This window comes from Colias eurytheme, chromosome 3, assembly GCF_061535395.1.
Source record: "Colias eurytheme isolate Ceu_HAF_F1 chromosome 3, ilColEury1 Martin Lab GWU primary, whole genome shotgun sequence".
NCBI lineage: Eukaryota > Metazoa > Arthropoda > Insecta > Lepidoptera > Pieridae > Colias > Colias eurytheme.
In genome coordinates this window covers 9,269,049-9,296,470 of record NC_142982.1, presented here as the reverse complement: position 1 = coordinate 9,296,470, position 27,422 = coordinate 9,269,049, and the positions used below count along the sequence as shown (strand labels likewise).

At 31.9% G+C, this 27,422-nt stretch overlaps 1 protein-coding gene across 1 annotated transcript in view; it reads left to right on the top strand.

Annotated features, from left to right (window-relative positions):
- Window positions 1-21,027, top strand: part of dally (division abnormally delayed protein) — an 85,367-nt gene extending 64,340 nt beyond the window's left edge. Inside the window, exons 3-9 of the mRNA XM_090120015.1 lie at window positions 4,706-5,055; window positions 6,164-6,372; window positions 7,679-7,847; window positions 16,623-16,870; window positions 17,125-17,251; window positions 17,888-18,050; window positions 18,439-21,027. Of these exons, the coding sequence (XP_089976141.1) occupies window positions 4,706-5,055; window positions 6,164-6,372; window positions 7,679-7,847; window positions 16,623-16,870; window positions 17,125-17,251; window positions 17,888-18,050; window positions 18,439-18,566 (1,394 nt within the window). The 3' untranslated portion in view covers window positions 18,567-21,027. The remainder of the gene's footprint in view (window positions 1-4,705; window positions 5,056-6,163; window positions 6,373-7,678; window positions 7,848-16,622; window positions 16,871-17,124; window positions 17,252-17,887; window positions 18,051-18,438) is intronic.
- The last annotated feature ends 6,395 nt before the right edge of the window (window positions 21,028-27,422 follow it).

Here is a 27,422-nt window from a genome sequence, read left to right as displayed (position 1 = left end):
TGGTCCACAATGCTCTGCAAGGATTTATTTACTATTGGACAACACTGCAGATTCCGGGATTTTGTTTAAAACTAATGCTGATCACGAATCACGATCATGACGAAAAAAAGGAGTTATCCTCGACTTACGGTTTGTGTGACACTCTAAAAAACGAAATTAATCGATTATTTGATTTAAAAATGAAACCAAAAGCAATAATGCAAAGTCTTACAAAGATGGAAAATATTCAAGTTCCTAATTCCCATAGGGGAAAAGAGGAAAATGGCCGGCCGTCAAAGGCAAAACGAGCTTCAATTATACAATAAGTATAATATTAAAAATAATGATATTTTCATTATAATAATTTTTAATAACAATAAATATTTGGTCCCTACTGTTTCTGAAATATAATAATTATAAAACTAAAACGGCTTCTTTATAATTCCTTCAAAACCTTCAAAATATCCATGCGATAATACTAAAAGTAACCTACCTTGCAGGCCGAGACTAAACGGCAAAGAATAGAATAAACGCTAAGGAATAGAAACTGCTATCGCTAATTATTGACATAAGCTCATGACATTTTAGTAATGGTTCGGTCACACTACCAACGACGAGGACGACAACGACCAAAATTCCCATCCAGACAAAATTCGTTCAAAATAAAATATTAAAATTTCCCGTCATACTGGTACTCGGAAGAAAAAAAAATTCGAGGTCAATTAATAAAAAAATAGGTTTTTTGCGATTTTCGCCGAGATGGTAAGCTAATTATATAATTACCTAGGACCAAAATTGTAGATCATAAAATTATCTATAAAAAACTTCCGATACATTTTTTTCTAGGAGCCACCGTTTCTACGAAAAATCTATATTTTCATTCATTATTCGCAAAAAAAAATTCCAATCACGAACGACAGGAAATTTTAATATTTTATTTTTAAGTGTCTTTTTTACAATTTTGTTAAATTGCGACTGGATGAAAATTTTGTTTGTGGTCGTCTTCGTCGTTGGTAGGGTGAACAAATCCTTAGCGAAATATCGTACGCTTATGACAATAAGTATCGCTAGCGGATTCTATTCCTTTGCGTTTTGACGGTTGGCTAAAGGGGCTGAGGGTGAATAAATAAATGATTCATCAGTAAGCCCATTTAGTGCTTTTTAAGTATGTTGTTTATTTATTATTTGCTAGACTACCTAATTTTAGCGGCACTTAACTGATTTTTTTACTTATTCTCGGAGTGCTTACCAAAATTTAATAAGGTATAGTCACTCATTGCAGCTTTAATATATACTCAGCTGTAAAAAAAATACTGCTGTTCAGAATGATATAGTATATTGCAGACTGATTTATAAATATTTGCTGAACACAAGTTGCTGTCCAAATATCAATATTTTAGCTTACCAATAATATATATTTCCACTGACAAATATACCAATACTTTGCTAACCGTTTAAATAACACCCTATAATAATCATGTTTCGATAACTAAATTTACTGTAATCCAAAAAGGTAAAATTGGAAGTTGTCACTTAATTATTTCCATGTAAGTTTAATTTAATCATATAACAAATACAGGAACAAACAAATATTAATATATTATTGTTATACTGCAAGCAAATTTCAACGCTCAGCATTTATAATAAACAAAGTTTGCAGTAATTTACATAACTAATTACAGCACTCCAAACTGCCTGCATACCTCTTCTCTGCGCTATGAACATAATTTTGTTTTCCCGCCTTCATTTATAACTGCGTAGTTTTTATTAAAAAGAAATGCTAATGGTATTCCTTGCTTGTTTTATCTGTGAACATTATATCTAAACGAACGATGTAATAAACAATTGTGTTTAGATATGTCAAAGTTAGTTTTTAACAGTTTTATGGATACTATAAGGCAGACTTTTAAGTCGTTATACGAGTATGTTTAATGTAGAGTTTATACCGTTTGAGGGCGTCTGGAGGTCCCGCCGACGGGTTAAAAGATGAATACTTTTTATTTATTGAATGTAAAGTTGCCAGGTTGCAAAAAGTCGCATGCTGTTTAAATTCCTATCAGAGTACCTTAGAAAATTCCTGTGACTATATTTTCCGGCAACTAACTCACAATCAAGTTTGATTTATCTCCTTGATCTCTGGAGAGCAACTTTTAAAAAATAAAAGCTTTTTTTTCGAGCAACAATTCAAATGTTTTTATTTCCATTGAGAATCCATTACTTACCTAAATTTCTTAAGATTTGCTATGTTAACTGTTTTTTTTTCTTTTGAAAAAATCTACTATTATACGATTTAATTTTCTTGATAAAGGAAAATCAAGAAAATTAAATCGTTGTTTCTATATTATCATATCGAAAATAAAATATAAAATATGCATTTCATGTGTATTATTACCTTATACTTCATAAAATGCCGTTTCATTCTTATACCTGAAATGAATACTTATTCAGCAATTCCCAATCAAGTAAATAAATCATATTTGCCGACACGCGACTTATAACGAGCCTTGAATAACGTAGATTTATTCTTAACATAGCGAAAATGGCGGCTATCATTAATCTTACAGTAAAAACATACTGAAAATAAAATGATGTAGGGAACGCAAAATATTTTCCCGGGAACTTAAATGTGTATTTATGGGCCACGATTTATGAATATAATGTGGCAATATTGAAGAGAAATGGGTTAAGTATTGTAAACTGAAATATTAACATAGACACTTTTTAAAATCACACGTAAAATATTTAAATTGGAAGAGTTTGTATTAGATAAACGATTTATTAGTGTTTTTCAAGCTTTGAGAAAATTTAATAAATTTTATCACAGTACTAAAATAAATATAGTTTAATTGGTACATTTATAAAATAAATTTATCAGTTGTTCTTACAATTAATCCAGAAAATTTATGGTATTATGACAAATCGTTTTTCTATTATCAAAATTTATAAGCTTCATTACAAACTTTAAGTTTACGGCAATCTAAGAACCTTGTTATTCTATTATTATACCTGAGGAAATCACATCCGCAATTCTACAAAGCGAATGTGACAGGGCGGCGCTTACATTAGGTGACAAGGCAAATCTACTCATTAGCCCTCCTCTACCGTGTTAAAGCCTTATTGCTATGCCATCTGTCGTCACACATAAGCTGTGTACAACTACTATAGAATATTTAATACTCTTGCATTATAAAAGCCGCCAAATGCACCGTTCGTAACATTACCAAACACTTTTCATATAAGCATTCAGAGATACCAATGGCCCTGTATAAAAGCGCACATGTCCGTGCCATTTCATATTCCTCGCCTGAATGTCTTTGAATTGTAACATCAAAGACTCGCTTTTACATACAAAACACTCCCTTCATGTAAACTTAATTCACTTTTTATTCGTATAGAATAACAATGTAGCACTTAGCGTGCAGAGCTTTTAGGAGCGCGTATTTTTAACAGATTTGTTTCAGATTTTATTAAATGGAAAATTTTATCTTTCTTTTAACCTTTCCACCCCTGTGTAAGTGTTGTGTTCGAATTTTAATTAATGTCGATGATTAATACTTATTGGTATTATGGTTATGTTTTCACATGGCTGTTTTTTTTTTCATTAATAAAATGTTCTTATATTACGTAAGACCTTGACATAAAAGGGATAAAAACAAACTCTGCCGATAATAAATTAATACACACGGCCCTTTATCCTAGGTTAATCCTTCTATGTTGTGCCTCGGCGCCTACCGGAACATCATTTCAAGCCTCTGTTTAAAATATATGTGTAATATCAATGGACTTCACGCAAAGATCTTAACTATATCTCAAGAATGTTAAGCATTTGATCTTTTTCCTTACATTCCTTTTAGATAAGGTAGGCCCCAGGTGTTGTGAATTCAAATATGAGACGTTACAATATGTATTTACTTAGGCTTTGTTAAGCCTGTTTGTTTGTGAACTGTTTGATTTTAGTTTGCGTCGCTGAGCTTGAATTACATAACTATTTACAAGACAAGTTTGTCAAAGTGAGCTTCTCTGTATGTTCGTTATCAAAGTTTATGAGTGCGTTGTTTGTCCTCCCAAATATAACAACAGTAAGGAGTGATATGTAAGACAAATAAAACCTTATGAATTACTTAATAATTCTTATTGATAAAATTTCATAATTCAATGTTATTATTATTACAACATACCTACCATTCTCATAATGATGCGAAAAAACATATATGTATTCTTAAAATAAGGATAAACTGAACTAAAATGAGTATTAATAATGCCGACATTTATAAGCGCCTATAGATCACAAATCATTGTTATTTTTCAAACAAAAGTAATTAATTCGACTGAATAGAGATAGCGTAAAATAAATATATCATCAAGTCACATTTTGAGCTATTAAATAGTTGAATGCTATTTGAGAAGTGGGCAGCGGTCGTTGGCACCCGCCGCCCGCCAGTCATTACACCGTTGAAATAGAGCAAAAAAAATGAAAGAAATTGCACGTCTTTTTACGGCAGTAGGTACTCTAGAATATTAAAACTTAAATGTTCCTTAGAATAGATCTTTTATAGTTTTCTAATAGATTAACTTCAACCAACACCTCGTGTCTAAATTAAAATAATTGGTACGAATTTGAATTTACATTAACCCCATTATATGTCATTAACACTCATTAATTTTCTTTTGTTGCCCAAAGTCCTACATTTTGTTGTTTATATTTACAGTCGCATTTTGTTTTCAGAACATCTGACAGCGTTATCACAGCAGTCTCAAAACAAAACAGCTGTGCTATTCTCGCAACTGTATCGGAGTCACGCGACGAGAGCTCACGCACCTCTAGCGACATTATACGATGACATTCGAACGTTGCTACGATCAAACCCAGAAATCGAAGACACGAATGGGGTGGATTTGGGATCACCGCCTCCAAAAGACATGGCTCAGAGCACGAAAAAGTTCTTTCGAGAGGTATTCCCGGTTGCGTATCAAAACGTGTTGAGATTGGATGCGAAGCAATTCACCCCAGAGTACGAAGCGTGCTTAAAAGACGCTTATGATGCCGTTCAGCCGTTTGGCGAAGTGCCACAACAGGTAAAATATTTTCTATTTCTGCATACTGGAGTTCTTACATTTACTTCTTAATGAAAATGTATGCGAATTGCGAACGCTTAATAAACGGTAATTTCCGCAGTTAGGTTAGGAGAACCTTAAATTAAATTAATTAATGTTAAATAATTACATTCTCGGGATTAATAAATAATAATATAAACAGTAAGATAAACTTTATTAGGTACCACGAGGTATATTTAAATCTATACTTATAATAAATCTGTAGAGAGGCCAATTCTGTACATGAAATATATTAAAAAAAAAACTATGAAGGGGTGATAAGGGATCGCTACTGATGCCAAAAATGCAATAAGTAAAATTTTTGTCTGTCTGTCTGTCTGTCTGTCTGTCTGTCTGTCTGTATATTCGTTATAGAAACAAAAACTACACGACGGAATTTAACCAAATTTGGCACAATTATTCTTCATACTCCTGGGCAGGTTATAGTAAAAGAATCATGTAAATCGGTGTAGAAACACGAAAGTTATACATGAAAATATACGCTATAAGTCATCGCGCGTGAATACAGAATCATGCCATAAGGATTATTTTTGTGTATCAGTTGCCGCGTTCGACGCGCTTCGCGGCGGGAGCTATAAAAAGGCGGCGGGTCTGTACCCGTTTCGCGTTGTCACGGCATCACGTGTGAACGGCTGAACCGATTTCGATAATTCTTTTCTATTATATTCCTTGAAGTACGAGGATGGTTCTTATGTAGAGAAAACGTAAATATGTACCACGGGCGAAGCCGGGGCGGACCGCTAGTTTTAAATATAATTTGTAGTGTACATATATTTTTTAATCTCTGTTTCTTATTAATAAATTACAGTTAATTTTTAGTAAATTTTCCGTTGTATGTTTGAATTCATTTATAATTCAATATTATTTAAATCAATCTATTGATAAAATTTCTAATTACTTTCACTAATTGATTATGTGTGCACAATGTAGCCATCATAAAAATATATTAACGTGTATCTCTATAAACTAAAACAAATACTAACTCTATCAAAATCACTTGAAGCGGCACGAGCATTACTACAAGTCCTCAAAATGATTAAACATATTCACTCTATTTTTATTCATACAGTTGGGTGCATCTCTATCAAAATCGCTTGAAGCGGCACGAGCCTTACTGCAAGTCCTTGCGGTGGGCGCTGGTGCTTTGACAGCCAGTGAGCAAGTCATTAATTCCAATGAAGAGTGCTCCAATAAGATCCTGCGGTTGGCTGGCTGTTCGAGGTGCAAGGGATTCGAAGTCAGCCCCTGTAGAAGCTATTGCCTTAATGTTGCGAGAGGGTGAGTTATTTTAAATATATCTTTAGAGATAGTAAATGGTTATATGGGAGGGTGGTTTTCTTTTTGATGTTTAAAATAATTACTTGCGTCAAATGTCGTTTTACGTATCGTATACGTACGTATAATTAACTTTTAATGCCACACCATTATTATCAATTTGAATTAGGTACTATAGCAATAAATAAAGACATAAACAAAGAAAAATATTTAACGCTTTTCCGATCTGAAAATGGGAATCTTTTTAAAAACAACATGCACTCGTTTTCCACATTAAAAGAAAACAAAGGATCTCTTATTACGGAGCTAGCCTACATTTAGTAAGAAAAGGAAACGAAAATTATTTTTCCATTATATGAAAATGTTTTGCTACTAAATTTAGGTCTTGATTCTTTTGCGAGATTGAAAATTGTACCGTTATAATAAATTTCTTAAATCCTGAATGTCGCTTCGCGATAATTTGTTTTGATAGAGCTTTTAGAAATTTAAACGAAAGCAAAATAGAAAGGATTTATGTCTCATAATATATTATCTACTAAAACTTTTAAAAGTTGAGTTGTTGTGAAAATATATCTTAATCAGCTGTTGCGGTCATTAATTTTAAGGATTATTTTTATTTGCTTGAGTATAATATTAACGTGTCGAGTATCATTTCAGTCTATTTCTTTCAATTCTTCAAGTCTTGACATTTTAATTTCATCTATTTAGAACGTATCTTTCAGTAGGCTATAGTTAGTAGTCTATTCAACCATTGTAGTAGGTGTTTAACGAAGGATTAATTCAACTAGGTGAATATTAATTATTAGAAATATTAATTTATTAAATATTAATCATATATTTATAAAACTTCTATTAATAGAAAAAGACGCGGGTTCGATTTCCGCCTCATGCTCTCTACGATTTTGGTATCTTCGAATCTTTCCAAAGAAATTTCACTTCTCTGACACGCTCTGTTTTATCTACTTGAGTATAATATGACGCTGTGAATACCATTTCATGATATTTAAATTTCATCGCAACATTTGTTAGGTAAAGTTGTTAGTCTATTACTTTTAACTAGAAGGATATAAAAAAAAATTGGTTGTCTGTTAAGTCGGTTTACTGACGATAGTTGAACGTGACAACGTCCGATTGTGCTTCTTTGTCGCTCGTTCCGCGCTCTCGCTTGCCTTACATGGAACGCCTCAGAGCGAGGTAACGCCGCATGAGTCATGTTTTTTCGTGCGTGCAGCCGGCTCTATCGAATTATAAGACGTTGTCACGTCAATAATTTGAAATATTATACGTTAATGAATTATTTTTCCATTAGCTGCATAGGTTCCCTAGTATCAGAGCTGGACGCGCCGTGGGCGGGCTACGTGGAGGGCGTGGAGCGGCTCGCGCGCGCGGACGCGGACGCCGCGCTGCGGGCGCTGGACGCAAGGGTCTCGGAGGCGATCATGCACGCGCTGGAGAACCACGTCATTTTGGAGAAAAAGGTACGTGCTGGAAAGAGTTGTTAGTAATCTATATAATTATATAAAACTCAAAGGTGACTGATATAGTGATCTATCAACGCACAGCCCAAACCACTGGACGTAACGGGCTGAAATTTGGCATGCAGGCCGAAATTCTTGCGGGAACGGAGAAAAACGGGGATGCACGTACAAAGTCGTGGGCGGAAGCTAGTTAATGGTATAAATGTGTTTGTACTAATTAAGGTTTACTCATTGCCTCGCGACGTCCATTGTTCATAGATGAACATAAATAAATCTTAAAATAGGCTACCTTGTATATTTAAAAAATCTCTATATATAAAATTGAATCCCTCTTGGTCACCGGCTCACGGCATCACGCGTGAACGGTAGGACCGATTTTGATATTTCTTAAATTGTTTGTGTTCGTTATAATCAGGAGAAGGATCTCAGGAAAAAAGTCAAGCTTCGCCAAAAAATCAAGATAATGCAAAAACATAACGGCCAAATAAACTTCACGGGTTTGAAAATTTGCGTGAAGACAGATTTTAACGTCTTTCGGGTCAGCTAGTAGTCAATAACATTCGAGGGCTCTATGCGTTGCGTGCTCTAAGTATACAATAAGTTTCTCAAATCCCAAAATCGTGCAGCTTTATCCTGGCCAAAATCCGTCACACTTAACCATATAATATTTTGAAGAAAATCTCTTTAAAGTGGAGTAATTTTTCTCACACGACACTTGCAATATCTTGAGTGGTTTATGCCCTCGCTACATATTACATTATGTTTAAATTGTCTCTCACCTCGTTTATTGCTAGCACAAAGCAGACTCGCCTCTTGACTACACGTCCTTGTAATTTTGTTGGCGAGAATTGCTGAGATAAGGTTAAATAAACATCCAGGCATCAATTTATGGAGAAATTAGATCTACATTATGAACTCTAAAGTATTTAATATTTTATTTATGCTTTTAGAAGTTATTATAAATTATGATGATTTTTTTAATACTTATGTAAATTGTGCTGTATGCTATGCCTATAATCGTTCTCAATACCACACAAAGAAACTATAGATTCAGCACCACTGCATAATAGTCAACTATAACAAATATTTAGCACTATATCCTATATTACAAAACAAATCTATCTAGAGTTATGATTAATAACACTTCATCAAGTAGACAAAACGGGCTACAGAACTAAATTTAAACTAATTTACAGCCGCTAAGTACACAAGTTGTGCGAACGAGATAATTTTCTGCATAAAATATGCTTCTGAATCTACAATGAGCTTAACTTTTGATTTACAGCGAACGAAGCAATAAGTTGTGCATTTTGCACGCCATTTGAGCTTGCTAGCTAAATGTCACTGACCTAGAGATAATTTATGGCGGGAAACGACAATGCAACTGAACATAGATAAATAATGAGCTCAGTTCCTACTAATGCAGCTGAATAAAAAATAAACAAAACATTTTATCACTATTAAAATATACATGAACAGCATGAATTCAAAAGCTAATTTATTAATACGACTTAAATTTGCATCAAGTTATAGATAAAAAATATTTAAAAGTATAATAGAATGGATAGGCGTTCAAAAAATGATTTATATGTATCAAAACACAGTATTCCTATGTAAAAAAATCGAGCTTATGAATAATTAAAACCTGTCTACGAAATGAAAACAGTTATAAGACATTTGCAACTAATATCTATTTCCATATTATTTAGTCTCTATTTATATTTTAGCTTCAGTGTGACTTAAATACCGAACTTATCCGAATTAAAATACCTTAATAACAACGAGTCAGATGTGTTGTTCTTTTAGTAGAGTTTCAACTACTTACCTATTATTACATTCATAATGATAGAAATAAATCATAACGTAATTATAATAATGCACTAAAGTACACACTTTGACGGCTGTATGTAATCTTGGCTAACTGCAATTTGTAGTTAACAAATGTTTCCTCAAACTTTCACACTGGCAGTACGCCACACAAGTTCGCTTATCAACCAGACACGAAAACTTGATACATTCGCTTTTCGCAGCCAATAAAATTTACAATAATTCAAATTTTATTACTACAAAATATTGTTATCTTTTGTGAAGTATTAAATGGACACAACAAAATTTATTCGAATAGAAGTATTCTTTAAAAAATAGTTAGGTTTCGCTTATCATCTCGACCAAACATAAATAAAATTTGTTTCGAAACGTATCTTTCTCAAAAAAATTCATTCCTGCATATTTCAATCGATCCTTAATTTTAGCAGTTTTCCAAAATGAATAAAATAGAATAAGCCATTATTTTTTATTGTAGTTTTATGTTCTTCAAAATCGAACAACACTGCAGTTCATCTGAAGGCAATAAAGTTCGAAATTTTCTTATTATAAGTTTATGTGAAATTATGAGCCCATAAAGTGTGCACGTGGGCGAAGTTCAGGTCAATCGTGGGCGTAGGGCAAAGAACGTCTTCGCTAAACCACAGACGCTTAAACGAATTATACCTTTGGCCGGAAATATGTTTAATGTGTTACTAATTATATAGATTATATCTCTTTACACATAACACGATTTACATATCATTACAGCTTGCTCATTTTGAGTATCATTTTTCATTTGAGCATAAATTGACCTTATACATGACAGTTGGAACAGAGAAATAACGATGTTAATTAGTTAAAATTGCCGTATAAATTTTGTGATTAAACATTTCATAATATAGATTTATTCATTTTTATTTGAATCTAGTTCTAAATACAATACGTAGTTAAATTTTATTGTATGCTCGCGGTACGAATGTATAAGTGCTTATGTTGAATTTGCTTCGCGGATAATAGGCTCAGTACGCGTGGGCTTCCACTTAATGAATATTGAAATCGTGAAAGCATTGAAGAGCAAATGTGGGCTACATTGAATTCGACATAATACATCATTCTATACATCGGATCATTATAATTCACTGTTAAGTGTTTCTTTTACCGGTTTCAATTCTCTAAATTCATTGTGCTCACATTTTGCTCACATAATATTTCGTATAAAGCAGTTTTCATAAGATATTGGCAAAGAAAATGCTTCCAAATATATGATGATATTTTCCTTGATTATATCACACAATAGTCCTAGCAATCAAGACGATCTTATTGTCGTGTAAGCTACATACATATAAACTATTATGCCATACAAAATTCAACCAACATACCTACAAAATTATAACGATAAATGATAATAAAGACTGAACTTCTGTGTGTGAGTACACATCATTAGTAAACATCTGTTTGCCCTATGTCCCCTTGACAGTCTTCACACCCGTTGATCACAATTGATCGTCGTAAATTGCAAAGTTAATGACAATAAAACTGAAGTGACCTTAGATGTTACTAAGCCATGTCGTAATATTGAACTAGTAACGTGTTCTCATTGTAATTAGTTACAATTGGAATTGCTTCGATTATCAATAGGAATATTGGAGGCACGTATATATGGAAAATATGCCATCGATTATGACAAGTAGGTTATGCTTATCAGTACTTACCTATGTCATATTATGTGTACTTGGATCAATTAATCGGTATCATCAGTAATCATATTCTGTCAAAAAGTCTTTATAGACAGGTCGACTCTTAAACATAATGACTTTTTTAAAGTTACTTCAACAAAGTACTTTTACGATAAAGAGTAAACATTTAATATTCCATTACAATGCCGCTCCACGCGGTCGTAAATCGTTCTAGAAAGCATCGAAGTCTGTAGGTAAAATGTTGACTTTCAATTTTCATACTAATAGCTTTGGTGCGGCTTCCATTCCCCCAAGAATTCGCAGGATACAACTTTAGGGATCGGTTGCTTATCGATAAAATTTTCGATTACTTACTTTCTTCGTAACTTATTAGAACTTAAGGAAACTTTGATTTGGGTTTTTCGGTTACCAAGTTGGGTTTGTCTATGGTAAATGGATATTGAATAAGATGTAATTTTGCGATAGGTATAGATTTATGAAAAAAGATTACCTTTCATAATGTCGTAAAGAAACAAAAATGAAATAAATTGTAACAGTGTCCTAAAATTATGTGAATTTACTGTTTTAATAGTATCATGTGTAAGTAATACATAAACCTAAATAATATATATATGTAACTAAAACACAAAAAGAACCCGCAAAGCACACTTGAAATTATGGATAAAGCAAATACATTTCGCAAACGGTGTTAACACTTAGCAAATTTTTCTGCTTTATTCGCCAAAGATTAAAAACATCACATCGTTAGACAATGGATGGGGTTTCAAAGGATCCCTTTATCAAAAGGACACACACAGAAGGCACGGATTCAGATTATGTTGACATTATGTCTCTCCATGGATTATGTTACGACTGTAGATGACTCTAAATTGTGTATTACATAACATTTTTTTTTCATACAGTTGAAGTAAACTATAGAGATTGAAAATATTTAGATTGAAATTTATTTTCGTTTTGCTAATAAAAAACGTTATTCAATAGGTAGGTACGTAATAATATTAAAATCAAGCATGTTTTAATCTTTTCAATCATCATCATAATATCAATTTAGTATTAATTAATTTACCAAATATTAGTTAAATTTTAAATTTAATTATATTAGCACAAAACGCATGATTCGAATTTCGATTAAGTCGTGACTGGTCATAATTTAACAAATCGTAAAAAAGCTAATTTCAAATTTGGAACGAGGTAAAAATCGTAAGGTCATTAGCATCGTCGCGAGTGAAAAGTCATCAAATGTTACAACAATCCGCGTCTCGAGTTCCATCAGGTTGAAGCGCCGGCGCCCGCCCACGCTACGAGCTTTCTCTGCGACCGAGTTTACGGAATAAGCGGCTAGCGATTTTGATTACACGACTGCGAAAATAAGTATCATGTTTGTATTTCTTTTTCGTACAAAAACCATGTTTATAGAGGTTTTGTCATTTGTGATAAACGAAACGCTATGTAGAATTGCATTTTTTTTGCAATTGTTTTCCACTTTCAATCGTATGTTTTGGCGTCTATGTGTACTCGTAGTGATCTATCACTTCCTTACTTACATGAAAAGTTCTTTTTCTACAAGTGGTTTTTATTCATATAAGAAGAGGTGTCGGTGCACCGATTTCTCTTTTCCAAGTGAGTCGCCGCTCACTTGACTTGCACCACAGGCCACGTGGGCGCCGGCGCAGCCAATCGACTACGCAATTTTATTGATAAACCGCCGCATCACACTTATTTATTGAACTTCGATAGTTTCTTTATGGCCATGACACTATCTGCCTACGACTACTGATTTTTTAACGACTCGATTTGATTCGACCCGCGTTTGGTGAAATGTAACCGGTATTTTTGAATATTAATGTTTGTTTCGATTGTCATTTGCAATAATATTGATGGTTTAATGTAAATTCGTTAAAGGCGCCAGACATTTTAACAGACCGTGTTGTTTTGTTTTAAATATTTATCACTAATGATTGGAACGCCTAATTAATTTTCTTTTATTTCAATATTCGAGGAATCTTTCTTTTTATCTTGATCGAAAGCATCATGCTTTATGAGGAGATTGAGTTTATGGTAATAATATTCGTAGCAGTCTAAAACAGGTGAATATTCATTTGGAAAAAATATATATGTACTACATAATGCATACAGTACGTTTTTGATCATGAACATGGAACACAAGCTTTTCTTTTGAATTAAATAATTAAAGTAGTAGGTAGTGTGTTTGAAATATAACACCATGACATATATCCTTACCATCCCATTAATTTAGAGAATTACCGTTTTCATCTTACACAATAACGCTTTAAATGTACCTGTTGTCCACTAATTTATAAAACCTCAACCTCTTTTCTAATATTGCCTTATCTGTCACTACGATTGAACTTTTACGCAAGTCCGGATGTTCAAAGACGAATTAATTACAAGCACTTGTCGCCCACGCACCAGCCCACTATTTGTATAGATTATACAGCTTCAATTTAAAACGTTTAGCCGGTATTGATAGATTCAAATAGCGATATGACAGCCTGTTATTTTTGAGAATATATACCTCTAAATTATAGTTCTTGTGATTAAGTCATCAATTTTGGTTTCCAGTTTGTTTTTGTCAGACGCAGATGAGGTTTTTGTTTTTCAAATGTATTTGTATATATTTGCACGAAGGATTTTACTTTGAGAATTGTCAAAAAGTTATTTTTAACTGAGAGAGTCGATGATGGATGAATGGATGGATCAATGAAAAAAAGAGATGAAAGAAAATAATAATATTTTATGAAATATTTCTTAACACAAAAGACATTTTCATGTATCAAAGCAACCCTTGCTTTTGCACTACTTTGTGCGAAAATTAATCAATAAAATATTCGTACTATACACATATTTATAAAAATAATATATCGAACATTTCCTACTGAATGTTTGTTCACTTTTATTACTGGAAAACATCTCATCATATTAACTTTGGTTTGCGTAGTTTCTTTATGGAGCTTTCACAATTCCCCAATGACTGCAATGTAGTTAGTTTTCCGCGAAACACGGCATATATGATTAATAAAATATGGATATACTATATTTATACATTGTAATAGGTAGATAATATATAATGTTATCTATGAAAGTTGATGAAAAGGCACACAAAAAGTATGTTAAATTATTAATTATGTCAACCATATATTTTATTAGCTATAAATCTGACAAGTTATACCTACAAGTATTCATTAAATCTTGGAAAGTATTGTCATATCTTATCTTTTCCATTTTACTAAAGTTCTCGAAAAGTAATTAACATGTGACTATACATTATATTATCTTTTATAAGTGACATGTGTTAATTAATGGCTGTTGGAGGCTTTATCAATATGTAAAGAGCTTGATGAAATATTTCATTAAAGAACAGAATGGAATAGTAAAACATCGTTTTATTAGTTTTTATTAACGTTGAGAATGTAAATAAAATCAGTTAATTGTGGTATTTCGATAATGACGCGACATTTTCATTCGTTTCTTATCGTATTATTTTTAAAATTAGGTATATTTTCCATTTCAATTATTGTAAGTTTTTTTAAAGTTTGAAGCTTTTCTACTTTTTGATAGAGTAGAGATGTAGAGCTAAATGAGCCGAATAAATATTGTATATTTTTATACACTTCATATACCACCGTTACATAATATGTACATACAATTTATCAATACTGATTCATTTAGATTTATACCAATATTCCATAACAATAGACAATTAAAAGTTATCAAAATATGCAGCGTTAAAATAAATTTAAATACAATTTGAGCAAGATATCAATAACAGATAAAATGCTTCATTTAAAATTATTATTTCATTCAAATTCATTTGGGCGGCAAAATATTCAGCTAATAAATAATAATGAATGACATATTGCAAGGACAAACAGTGACGTCTGTAACAATTGTTTTAATTAAAGTTTGAGACAATGGCGTTAGTCAGTGGGTTATGAATCTGATGATCAATATCGTAGAGATATGTGAATAATGTCTCAAATAAATTATTTCGGTGTAATAACTCATTCTTGTTTTCATCTATTATGCGTATAAACATCGACGATATCATAGCATGTTACGTATATGGAGATTCATTATTTACCTATTGACTTTGGAAATTTATAACTTATAAGATTTTTTGTGAGTTAAATGTGAAAACATTTCTTTAACGCAAATAAAGTTCTATTACCTACTCATTTAACTGCTTCCGGGGAGATAAGGAAATATTTAAAGAAAATGAGGTTAAAGATAAGAATAACAATGCCTTCTGGTATATTATACCCTAATGAGGTTACTAACTAGTTAGCTTTACATACGTATTCTAAAATTCATTTTAAACATGCCTCAATTTCAATTATTTCAAATGTTAAAATATGGAGCACAAAGTGAAGGCATACTTCAATTAAACTAAACAAGCGAACAAAAGCAAAAGCTGTTGACATTCCAATGGGAATTGTTCCGCGAATCCGCGTAAGTGTAAAGGTGCAATTTTTAGAATAATTGCACAAAATTGTTGTAGTCCAGAGCACGAACTATGCGCCTATTTACGGCCAGGCTTCGTTTATTTGCGCTTGTCGCGAGTCGCTAAGGGCATTCACACGGCTCGGGCGCTATTTACGCACGAACGCCGATGTCTTGAGCTGATGATATTCGTAACTACATACTGACAAACAGAGACTAATGACGCGGATAAGATCCCTTTGAATTGCAATAAGGTAATATATGCGGATAGATAAATAACACGTCGCGAGTGCAATTTGTCGGCAACCGGTCTGTCTGTTTCGCACATTCCGGCGTGGTCGTTGATGTGTAATTATTGTTGCTTATTAGGACCCCCCGTTACTATAAATAAAACTTATTAATATTAATGCCAAAGAGTTATTTACAATCAATAACTATTTATGATATCTATTAAGAATTTATTAGTTATTAATATTTATTCCTATACTAGCAGTCCGCCCCGGCTTCGCCCGTGGTACATATTTACGTTTTCTCTACGTAAGAACCATCCTCGTACTTCAAGGAATATAATAAAAAAAGAATTAACGAAATCGGTTCAGCCGTTCTCAAGTTATGCGCTTACCAACATATTTTGGGATTCATTTTTATATTATAGAAGAAGATGATTGATTACTCACTATAAAATTACTATTATTATCTAGCCTTAGCGTATTATTGCCGAAATAACACAAATTCGAATTAACATCACATCTATTTACTCTATCTATATTCATTTAAAACACACCAATACATCAACATCTATTACTAATAGGTGCGACAAGAATGCGGTCCGCCGTCCACCCTAGACACGGGCAGCAGCACCTCCCCACAGCCCACAGCCACGACCAGCAGGCGGGATGCCCTCCGCGCGCCTCCACCGGACACTGAGCTATTGCAGTTCGCTGCAACACTTGCAGCTAGCAAGAAACTCTTTGCGGGGTTGGCTGATGGGTTGTGCGATAATACAGACTTCGCAGCTGATAGCAATGAACACTGCTGGAACGGGGAAAGCATTGGAGAGTAAGTGTTACGATTGGATGCAAATTTTAAAACCTATTTGGTTCCTATTTTATAAAATTTTATATAAAAGCTCTGTGATATTGAATTTAGTAAGTATTAAAATTTTTTCAAAATGCTATAGTTTAAAAAAAATTCTTTAGTTACATTTTGTATACGAAATAACAAATAAGATTGCGAATAAAATAAAAATAAAAAGCTCTACTTTAACCAAATTTATTAGCAGTGTAATTTATATAAACTTTCTCTCTGTTCAGCTATACCAAAGCACTGGTCGCATCGGCTTCTATAAGTGATCAAAAATACAATCCAGAAGTTTCTACGGAGATGAACCAAAATTCCAAAATTGCAGTCCTCGGTGATAGATTACGGCAAGCAAGACAGGTATGTGCTTAATGTAAAAATATTATATTTAATTAAGATATTATCTTAAATAGCATATATTTTATAGTACATATATCCGATTATATATTGCATATATAGTATATACCTATACTTATAATAAAATATAAATATTCTAGACAAGCCATTTCCATGCCGAATCTCATGTGATATTCAATAAGCCGAGGTTAGCACAAGCACAATGAAAATCAATAACTGTATTAATAAGACTGGTGCTATGACCAGGATAGACTGGCATATTGCATGTATGTATATATCCTGAGTGAAATATCAAATCATTTTCATTAAGCCTCAGTTACAGATATTATTATTATATATTAAGTCGTAAAGCTTCTGAAAATAAATATTTATTACCTACTTATAAGAAAAATAGCTATGATTTTATATTTAGAAATTAGAACAATCTATTTTTCCACATTTACTAGTAAATAATTGATACAGGCAATTCAAATAGTAAACATATGCAATTTAAGATATTAATGAAATAAAACAATAACTCTCCACATTTACTTGTAAAAAAAAATATTTTCGAAAAATTAACAATTTAAACAATTTTCTTTTTCCAAAAAAAAAATATTTTTCACAAATCCCAATTTTAAACAATATTTTCGTCCACAGTTACTAGTAAAACACTCGTGGAGTGCTCCGACAGCGGAAGCCTTCATGCAGGGAGACGAAGCGGGGGACGAAGGGTCTGGTTCGGGGAGACTGTACACTGATGATGATGCTTCATATGATACTGAAGGGTCTGGCGAGGAGGGGTCTGGGTCACATGATATTGGTGAGCTATTGTATTTTATTTATTTTTCATAATTTGAAAGTTGGATAGAAAAATCTTCTCAATTTTTTTTTAACGTGACAGACAATTTCAGCACATTTTAATTTCTTAATTGTTTTAATTCCTGTTTAATTAAGCATTTCCACGCAAAGCAGCCTTTGTACCTACAGTCTACACATGGCTCGGCCAAACAAAAAGTCATGAGCCGTAATTTTTTTCGGCCGAACCATGTCCATTCAGACTGAACTGCTTCGTTTCGCTTTATTCATTCATGAAACTGAAGCGTTCTGATTGCTGAAAGTATATCTCATATCTGTCTCCACAAATATAGCAAAAGTAATTAAAAACATTATAGTCATTTACAATATTTCATGGTTTATATTTTTTCTAGCTGGTGGTCCAGTAAGTGGTGAAGAAAAGACACACTCAGCGCCGCCCAAAGTGAACAGCAGCGCTTCAACTTTGTCCATGTCTTTCGGAATTACAATTATTTTCCTTATCTCAAGTGTCACTCTCTAAGTACCCAGTGAATCATATCATATGTAATATGGATTTGTGCAATGAAAACTGTGACGTTTTGTGAGATTACTCTCGTACTGATTAAGGTAAATTACATACATTTTTTTGGAAAAATTGATTCCCACATTCAATTTTTTTTTGGAAAAATTGATTTCCACATTCAATATTTTTTTGGAAAAATTGACTTCAATAGTAATTCACGTTTTCTGTATTGAATTATGCATACGTAATTAAGGGTAAAAGTGTAGGCAAAATTAAATGTTAGTGACTTTAAATTCGTACAAAATAAACGCTACTAGAGGGTAGTCTGAAATAAATCCAAATATTCGGTGTGAACCCGTAGGCGTGTCTGTAGCTAGTCCCCGGTATGAAAGCTTCCAAATTAAACTAAGTTTAATATAAACTAAAATGCCGATACCGGCGTTGAAAATATCATTTTGAAGTCTGCGATTGTACAGAGCATATCAAAATGTTAACTGTATTTTGTAAATAATTTTCTCGTTTTATATAACTAGCATAGGAAGAATCTTATATTATAATTGCATTTAATTGAGTGTGAAATCGTCATAATAAGAAACATATATAAAGAATCTCTATTCGATGTTAATATTAATATTAGCTGATTGGCAATAATTCTCTTAGAAAATATATATCGGTTAGTATAATGAGTATAAAAGTATCGATTGTATATGTGTACATACCTAAAATCCTACTGGTCTAGGTGCTTAGCTAAGTAATCATGTTTTGTTGCCATATTATTATTTATAATAAATATAATTAAGTCATAATTTAATCTAATATTATGTGATACAGGATTACTATATTTAAGTTGACTTTGTTTATTGTAGTAATATTTTATAGATGCTGTATGAAAGGATGGATAGGGCCTAATTTTATAACAAATTGCTTACTGCTTATTTAAATATGTATCTATTAGTAAGTTACTCTTGGTCTACGAATGTAGAGTTTTTACCTAATACGTATTACTTACAAGTAGAGTCTTTATATTTGAATTAAATTAACCTCAAAATACGTTTTATAAAATTGAAGGTAGATGATTATATGCATTAACCAAACCATTGTGATACACATTTAGTATTCATGAATATAAAGAAAATTGTTGAAGTGAAACTTCTTTATCGGGGTTGGAAAAAAATTTAGTGTAACATTTTTTCGTTGCGCGTGACATTTTTCCGGTACGCGCCATCTTTTTCTGATCCCTACCACACGTGATTCGACGTATTTCTGTAAAGTTGCATATAGTAAATTATTTTTTGAAAAATAAGGTTATAAAGAAGTTCCACTTCTTACGTGTGTACACTAGTACACGCACACATTTTTTTGGATTTCTAATCTAAAAGGTCAAAATATGACTAATATATTAAATAGACACCCTACTTGCTAAGATCACACGATATGTTAACTAGGTAGTCTGTATAATAAAAGACAAAAAGCCAAAAAGTAGGCACTTATCAATTCTTGACAAAGCCGTTTTTATGGTTTTATTTGATTTAGACACATTTAGATAAAATTGCTTAAAAATTCCAAGAAATTATTAGTTATAAAGGACGTAGTGAAAATTGGATATTATATGAATCGATTGTGCTTTAAAAATGTATTATATTCGCCATTTAATGGCGTCGAAATGTATTTTAATTGTGTTGTATATTATATAAATTGTTAGTGATGAACCGGTAACGAATATATCAATTATTATTATTGTTTATTACCGAAGCATAACCCTATCGGGAATGGTCAATACCAAAATACATGCAAACTTTTATGTATCATACTGACATTTTAATACAATATCCTATCTCTTTTTCACCCAAGAAAATCTTTTATTCATGCGAAATGATTTCTGCTTAACGTTTAATAAAAATGTTATTGTTTCAACCCTCGTTAAGAAAGTGTGATTCTTTCTTTTGTAAGATAAATAAAGGGCTGCCCACTACACCGTACTATTCCATTTTAATTAAACAATAAGGGTCATTAGAGCAGAAATTACTAACAAAGGTCTTAACTATCACACAAAATCTACGTTTTTACTAGATTTTCAAGTCAAGTGTTAGTTATTGAAGTGAAACTGCTTTAGGCGCGTTGAGAGTAAAATTTCATGGTCGCGTCCGCGTCATGGCAATACCGTCACGTCATGAAGTAAGGCGATTTTGGTGTCTTTGAATGTTGCCAAAGAAGTTTCACTTATGACACGTGTGCTCGGCACTCTTTTTTATGTTGAAATATTTATGCATTTTTATAAAGTCGGTAATAAATTTTATTTTATATGGTGTAGTGGGCAAGGTATACATTATCTAAAAACGAAAACTGTTTAATATATGAATGGAAGTAGATGCTATTAAGTTGTATGCAGTTCGATCGTAGGTCAACGAACTTATCCCGAATATTGTAAATATTGGACAGATAGTGTGTTTATATCATGAAAATAAACTCTGTACCATAACTGTTTTTGTTTTATTCAAGAAACATTCCTTAATTATATACTCCCAAGTATGATACGAGAACTAGAATATTTAAGTGGGTAAGTAAAAGATACATCAAAATATGTATACATATAAACTGCATTTATAATTGTTTGTATGATCAGAAATACATATTTGCATCTGACCATGTGTATTTTTCTTTTTTTACTTAACAAAAAGAGACAAAATTAAACCCGAAGGGATGTATATTTAGGTATATTATGGATGGAAAACTTTGATCATACAATTATTATTTATGGTAAGAAAGTCCATTCTCCGTGCGTATGTTTTTCCTCGTAAAAACTTTTTCGGGTATGATCAATAGCGTAACAATATTATGCTGAAGGATATGGTGCAATAAATTCAGCATATAAGTAAGGAAAGGGTTTTTGGTTTACAACAAACACCACCATGGTTGTGAATTACCATGTACAAAAAGTTACAATTTAATAACTCTAAGGGCCGATTTTTCAATGCTCGGATAAAACTTATTCGTCGAATAATGTATAAAACTACCATTTTAAAAACGTATTCTTATTGCCCGCATTTGACAGTTTACGTGACATTTTAATATTATCGTGTAATACTTTATTGGACGGATAAGTTTTATCCAAGCATTGAAAAATCGGCCCTTAATAAAACAAAATATAAAAATGTAATAGCAATTCACATCATCCGGATGATATAATATGATGAAATAATGAATAATTGAGGAAAGGTTGTTACGTAAAATACAAAATATATAACTTTTCAAAAACAACCAATGAATTCAATCATCCTGAAAGTTATCGTCGATAAGGCGAGTATTAAAAGGACCTATCTAGGCTGAATACAGTCTGCTTTCTCCGCAAACATGCCTCGAACAACTCATGTTCATGAGTAATATTCTCAGATCACCGACATTTACCTACGACACAAGATATGACCTACATCTATATCTATACTTATATTATAAAGCTGAAGAGTTTGTTTGTTTGAACGCGCTAATTTCAGGAACTACTGATTCGATTTGAAAAATTCTTTCGGTGTTAGATAGTCTATTTATCGAGGAAGGCTATATCACGCTAAGACCAACAGGAGCGGAGCAAAGCGGGTAAAACCGCACAGCCCAGCTAGTCTAATATAATACTAAAGAGTTTGTTCGTCTGTTTGAACGCACTTATCTCAGGAACCACGGGTCCGAACTCCGATTTGAAAAATTATATCACTCTTAGATGATCTATTTATCGTTGAAGGCTACAGGTATCATCGTATAAGACCAAAGGAACCGGAGCAATGTGGTTAAACCGCGGGGCACAGCTACTTATTTATGCATACAATAAATATTTAAAATATCAACATATATATTATAAACATCCCATTTACCTAAAATATAGCCTGGCCTAAATTGTTACATTAAGAAATGGAGCCAAAGCATTAAGATAGAAAGTCGGTATCGGGAACCATTTCGCGGACCATTGCGTCCGCCACTGAACGGTTCGATTTATACAATTGCTTACCATTACTGAATATCGAAATGCCTTTGTTTAAAACTGAAAGGTAGCATTGACTGAAGCACTAGGAATTGAAAATAAATTAAATTTTTCATTATAAAGTCGTAGGAGGAACATTAAAGGAGAGAACGCACTGGTTTATGTTTTTAAAAGTTATTGTTTTCTGTATGTATTTCATATCAATGAAACTCAGGTGAAGCTTTAGAGGTGAATTGAGATGGTCGAATTTAAACACCGATCTACTTGAATATCCTTCTAGGCAATATAATAATCGATTGATATAACGTTCAGATAAGCAATCATATTGACCATATTATAAAAAATACCTTCATGTGTTATATGTTATTTACTTAAATCAAATGGATTTTAGAATCAGTTTGGACTTCGGAAATAGATGGTTCCCTAAGGAAGATGGAGACCTTTTTCAACCCTTCCTTTAAATAACATACGTAGTCGTTACAATAGTTTGAAAATTATTTTCTCGCAGAATTCAATCACTTTTCCTGATATTATATACGATTTGTCATCTGTCGTAGCAGTAAAAATTGTATACCATATTCAAACTTATTTGAAGCATTCCAGAGTACTGTAAATGCCAAATGTAATTATATAACCCAGCAAAATTAGAATGGTATGTTCGAACACAGGTCGGTGTCAAGTCGTGTCACCTTCGTGACTTTTGACTTGTTCAGTTTCCTGAGGAACCGAACACCCGTTATTATGATATTCGCATATGAAATCAATATGTTTGAAAAGATGATTCATTTTCTGACTATTGAGATTGATATACTCAATTGCTAAATTTAATAAAATTAAATCAAAAAAGGACTGTTATGTAGGTATTATTTAATTAACTTCAATTTAGTATAAAATTGTAGACTAGTTATTTAAGCAATTGTTTCAATGCAATCCATTATTGCATTTTTGCTTTATAACAATATAAAAGCTATAAAGTATAAAGACTAACATAACACCTAAAACTGAAGATCATTTGTTTGTTTAATGTGCCAAATGCCAATCTCAGGAATTACTGCATTTTTCTTTATTTGCGTTGTATTATCCCTTTATCGACGAAGGATACAAGCTGCAATTAAATTATAACATCACACTAAAATCAATGCGAACCGAGTAGCAAAATAATCCTTTTTAGCGTAGACGAAGTTGCGTGGGTCACCTAGACGTAAATAAAAACAATAAGTATGTACTACTCAAAGTTTATTTCTTCTGCTTCATTAAATGTATCAATAAATAATGAGTTGAAAAAACGCCGAACTCCTATAATAACCTTATAAAATTGTACAACGGGGCATCATTTTGCAAATGGCCACTAAAGTTTGGTATCAATAAAGTTTGGACAAGTTTCCAGATGGTAGAGTTTACGTCCTACTTAAGGTGTTATTTACTGCTCAAGGGTCCGATTTTGATAGTATTTTAAAAATATTTCTTCAGATTATTTTTATTATAAGTGATTAATATATTTAAGATACTTTATCAGTAAAATATTGTGATGCATAAACTCAAGTCAGTGAAATTTTAGATCATAAATTATAATAACGACCTAATAAACTATAAATAAATCGTTTTTGCTACCGAAGGTTTTTTTAAGCTACTTTCAAAAGTCGGTGTGAGAAAATATATTATTACCGAAGCAAAACGATGAGAATGCAAAATCATTCAATAAGATATATTGTTAAATCTGTTGTCCGTCTACTCTTTTATAGAGTTTGAAAGAAATGTAAACAATAACTTAATTAATTCGTAGAAATAAACTCGCGGTCAACCAACGCTGCGGGGATCTCATAAAAGTTAATACAAAGCTTTCCAATCGCTATAGACCTACTGTTTTATTTTATAGATAATAAAATCAGCGGTCTTATTCGAAACGTCTATTGAATAACGGAGTTACTTTTTGCTGCGACCAGTTTCGGCCTAATAATATGAACTCTACTAACGAGCTACAATTCAGTAATTGATACTTAAACAAAAAATTGAATACTTAATTAGTGATAAATTGCAAAGCAATAGTAAACCCGGGATATTTTGAACAATAAAATATATGTATAAATCATCTGCGATTACGTAATCTCGTTAAAATACCGCATTGAATATTATTAAATATTCTACAAAAGAAAAAAAGCCATCCTCGCATTTGTGCACAAAGGGAAGGAAACATAAAAGAAAACTCAATCATCAAAGTAGGTACAAATATATAAGTATCCCTGAGGACCTTCCTATATTGTGACGAAGGTACTTGCATCAAAAACATTTATAGCGTCCTTTTCTTCAAACTATGCCGACACTTTATCAGTAATGCAAATTGAGAGAAGTATAAATTTGCAAAATAATAGCATTAGAATTTATTTTTGTTGTTCTTATTAGAATTTTTGAAATATAATTTGGAAAAGGTATCATGCTGAATAAGATGTAATAGCGTTTAGGTATATTGTGTTACTGCGTTCCAACTTCCAACAATAAATCAGAGGTTTGAAGTCCTATCTCCTATCTATCCAATTTTACAGTCCTTTCCAGAATTTTCTTGAAACCTTCTAAGAAAAGCAATAATATGTCCACTCACTGAATGTTGCTCATGTATTGGGTAAGGATGGTAATATATATCACTTAATATTAGACGAAGCATATGGCGTATGCTCCTAGTCTGTGTGCGATATTATAGATAATAAAATTATGATGTAATAAATTATTTATTTCATACCTTTCTGTTCTTTCATAGACCTATCAGTAAACATTTATATTAAAAATTAAAATAAAGACACATTAACTACACAATTATACTCCAAAAATTGTAAATATACTTAGGTACTTGTAGATATATTTTTAAAACCCCTAATTTTGTCTTTGAATTATTAGCAAGAATAAGAAATATGCAAAAGCCCTGGGGAATACTTATAAGTTTATAACTAGATTTATTCTAATATTCAGTCAAATCGTAAACGAAATAATATTTCAAGCCAGGCAAGATTACGCAGTACATTTTGATAAAATAGAAAAATGTACTTATTTTTTATTCTAAAATACAAAATATAATAGAATTCACACCGGAGACACATCCATCTTTAGTCTAAAAAGAATAAAATATTATTCTTTGCATATTTATTATTCAAAGCGAATGGCTCCCGGTTGTCATTTTAACGGACTTTCAATCCTCGCCAGATTCTTGCTAAATTGAGGAGTGGGACATTTACATAATTGGGGTCAAAATCAATATAATACTTGCGACCGCCGCGCCTCGCCTTCCTTTTTGATCATTTTACTATGCAGAACATCTATCATCGCTATTTTTTCTATATTCAATTTATGAGTACATAAATAAGAATGAGTAAGACGTAAATGCCCATTTAAACAGAGATGGACTTGGCTAAAAGTGTCTAGAAGAAAAACCTACATCAAATTATTATTTCAACATGATTTTAACATTATCTGTGACTATTTTATTATCTAACACGTTTGTATTTTTGTTGTTATATTTATTATCTCTAGGTATGAAATTGAATATTGAAGTAAAGAGGAAGGCAATTCAAAATTTCAATCTCAGAGGCAACGCATGCGGATTTTTTTGGAGAAGAATGAAATTTTTACAGAAAAAACATATACAGGGTGTCCCACTATTGGTATACTAAGCGCGAAGGAACTTATAGTTTTGCATACACTGATCACGTAAAAAATACTTAAACAACAAAATAACGCCAAAATTTTTTTCTAAGTTTTTCCTGAAAATCCATGTTTCTATTTGAAAAAAAAATACGTCTGGATTTTTATAAGTATTTTTTACGAACTCAGCGTATGCAAAACTATAACCTCCTTTGAGCTTAGTATACCAACAGTGGGACACCCTGTATAGTGAACCAACCAATTTAACATCTTCAAAATCTTATGTATAAACCAAGAGAATAAATCTTCAACATCATTGTCAACGAAAACAAAACAAGTGTAGGTTGACGTTTTCATATTAAATAATGGCAATCTTTTGGTGTCAAAATAAGAAATTAATTGAACTCAATTTATTTGATGTCAACACAGTCTATTAAACATTTTAACCCGTTATAAAATAGATTTAGCCGCGCGATAATAGAGCCGACTGCTTTTATTTAACGTTAATGTCGTTTAGATGAGTTTAATAAATCTGGAGAACAAACCGCCCACTTGACCAATAACGGTTCAAAGAGTTTCTTACACGGCGCTACAGATTTAATGGTCATTAAATTACGAGTTTACCTGAATAAATAAACAGTTTAATTCTCGAAACAAACATTTGTAGTTACTAACAATATGCTACGTGGGTTGATTTCATAAGGAGTGGAATTTTCGAGAGTTATAAGTATTTTTATTGGAATTGAAATTAAACGTTTTTGAATGAATATTTTTTTTATTAATATCAACAGAACAATTTCATTACATGTATAATATCTTACGATGGCCACTTATAATGTATTCTCTCGTCTTTATTCAATTATTTTAGATTCTATCAATTTTTAATACATTGTTAAAGTTTGAATCATCATCAAATATACTGACTTAATAAAAAATAAACGTAGATATACACGTTAATCTACAGTATTTTATGGAGATAAAATTTTACTTTATGTATCAAACTAAGTAGTTTTTCAACCTATTATTAACAACTAAATAACAAAAAATTGTCATATCGCAAAGAATCACGCAAACAAATAAAAATAAAAAAATTGTATAAGTAGTAAATTTCATTTCATGTATCAATAGGTATATTTTATAATGTCATCAATTTATACTCTTCCTACTTATATCATTAATATGATGAAATTTCATTTATATTTAATTATCAATCGGACACTTGATTATTTTTCTTTAAACGATACACCTACATACAGATGTTATAATAACCAAAT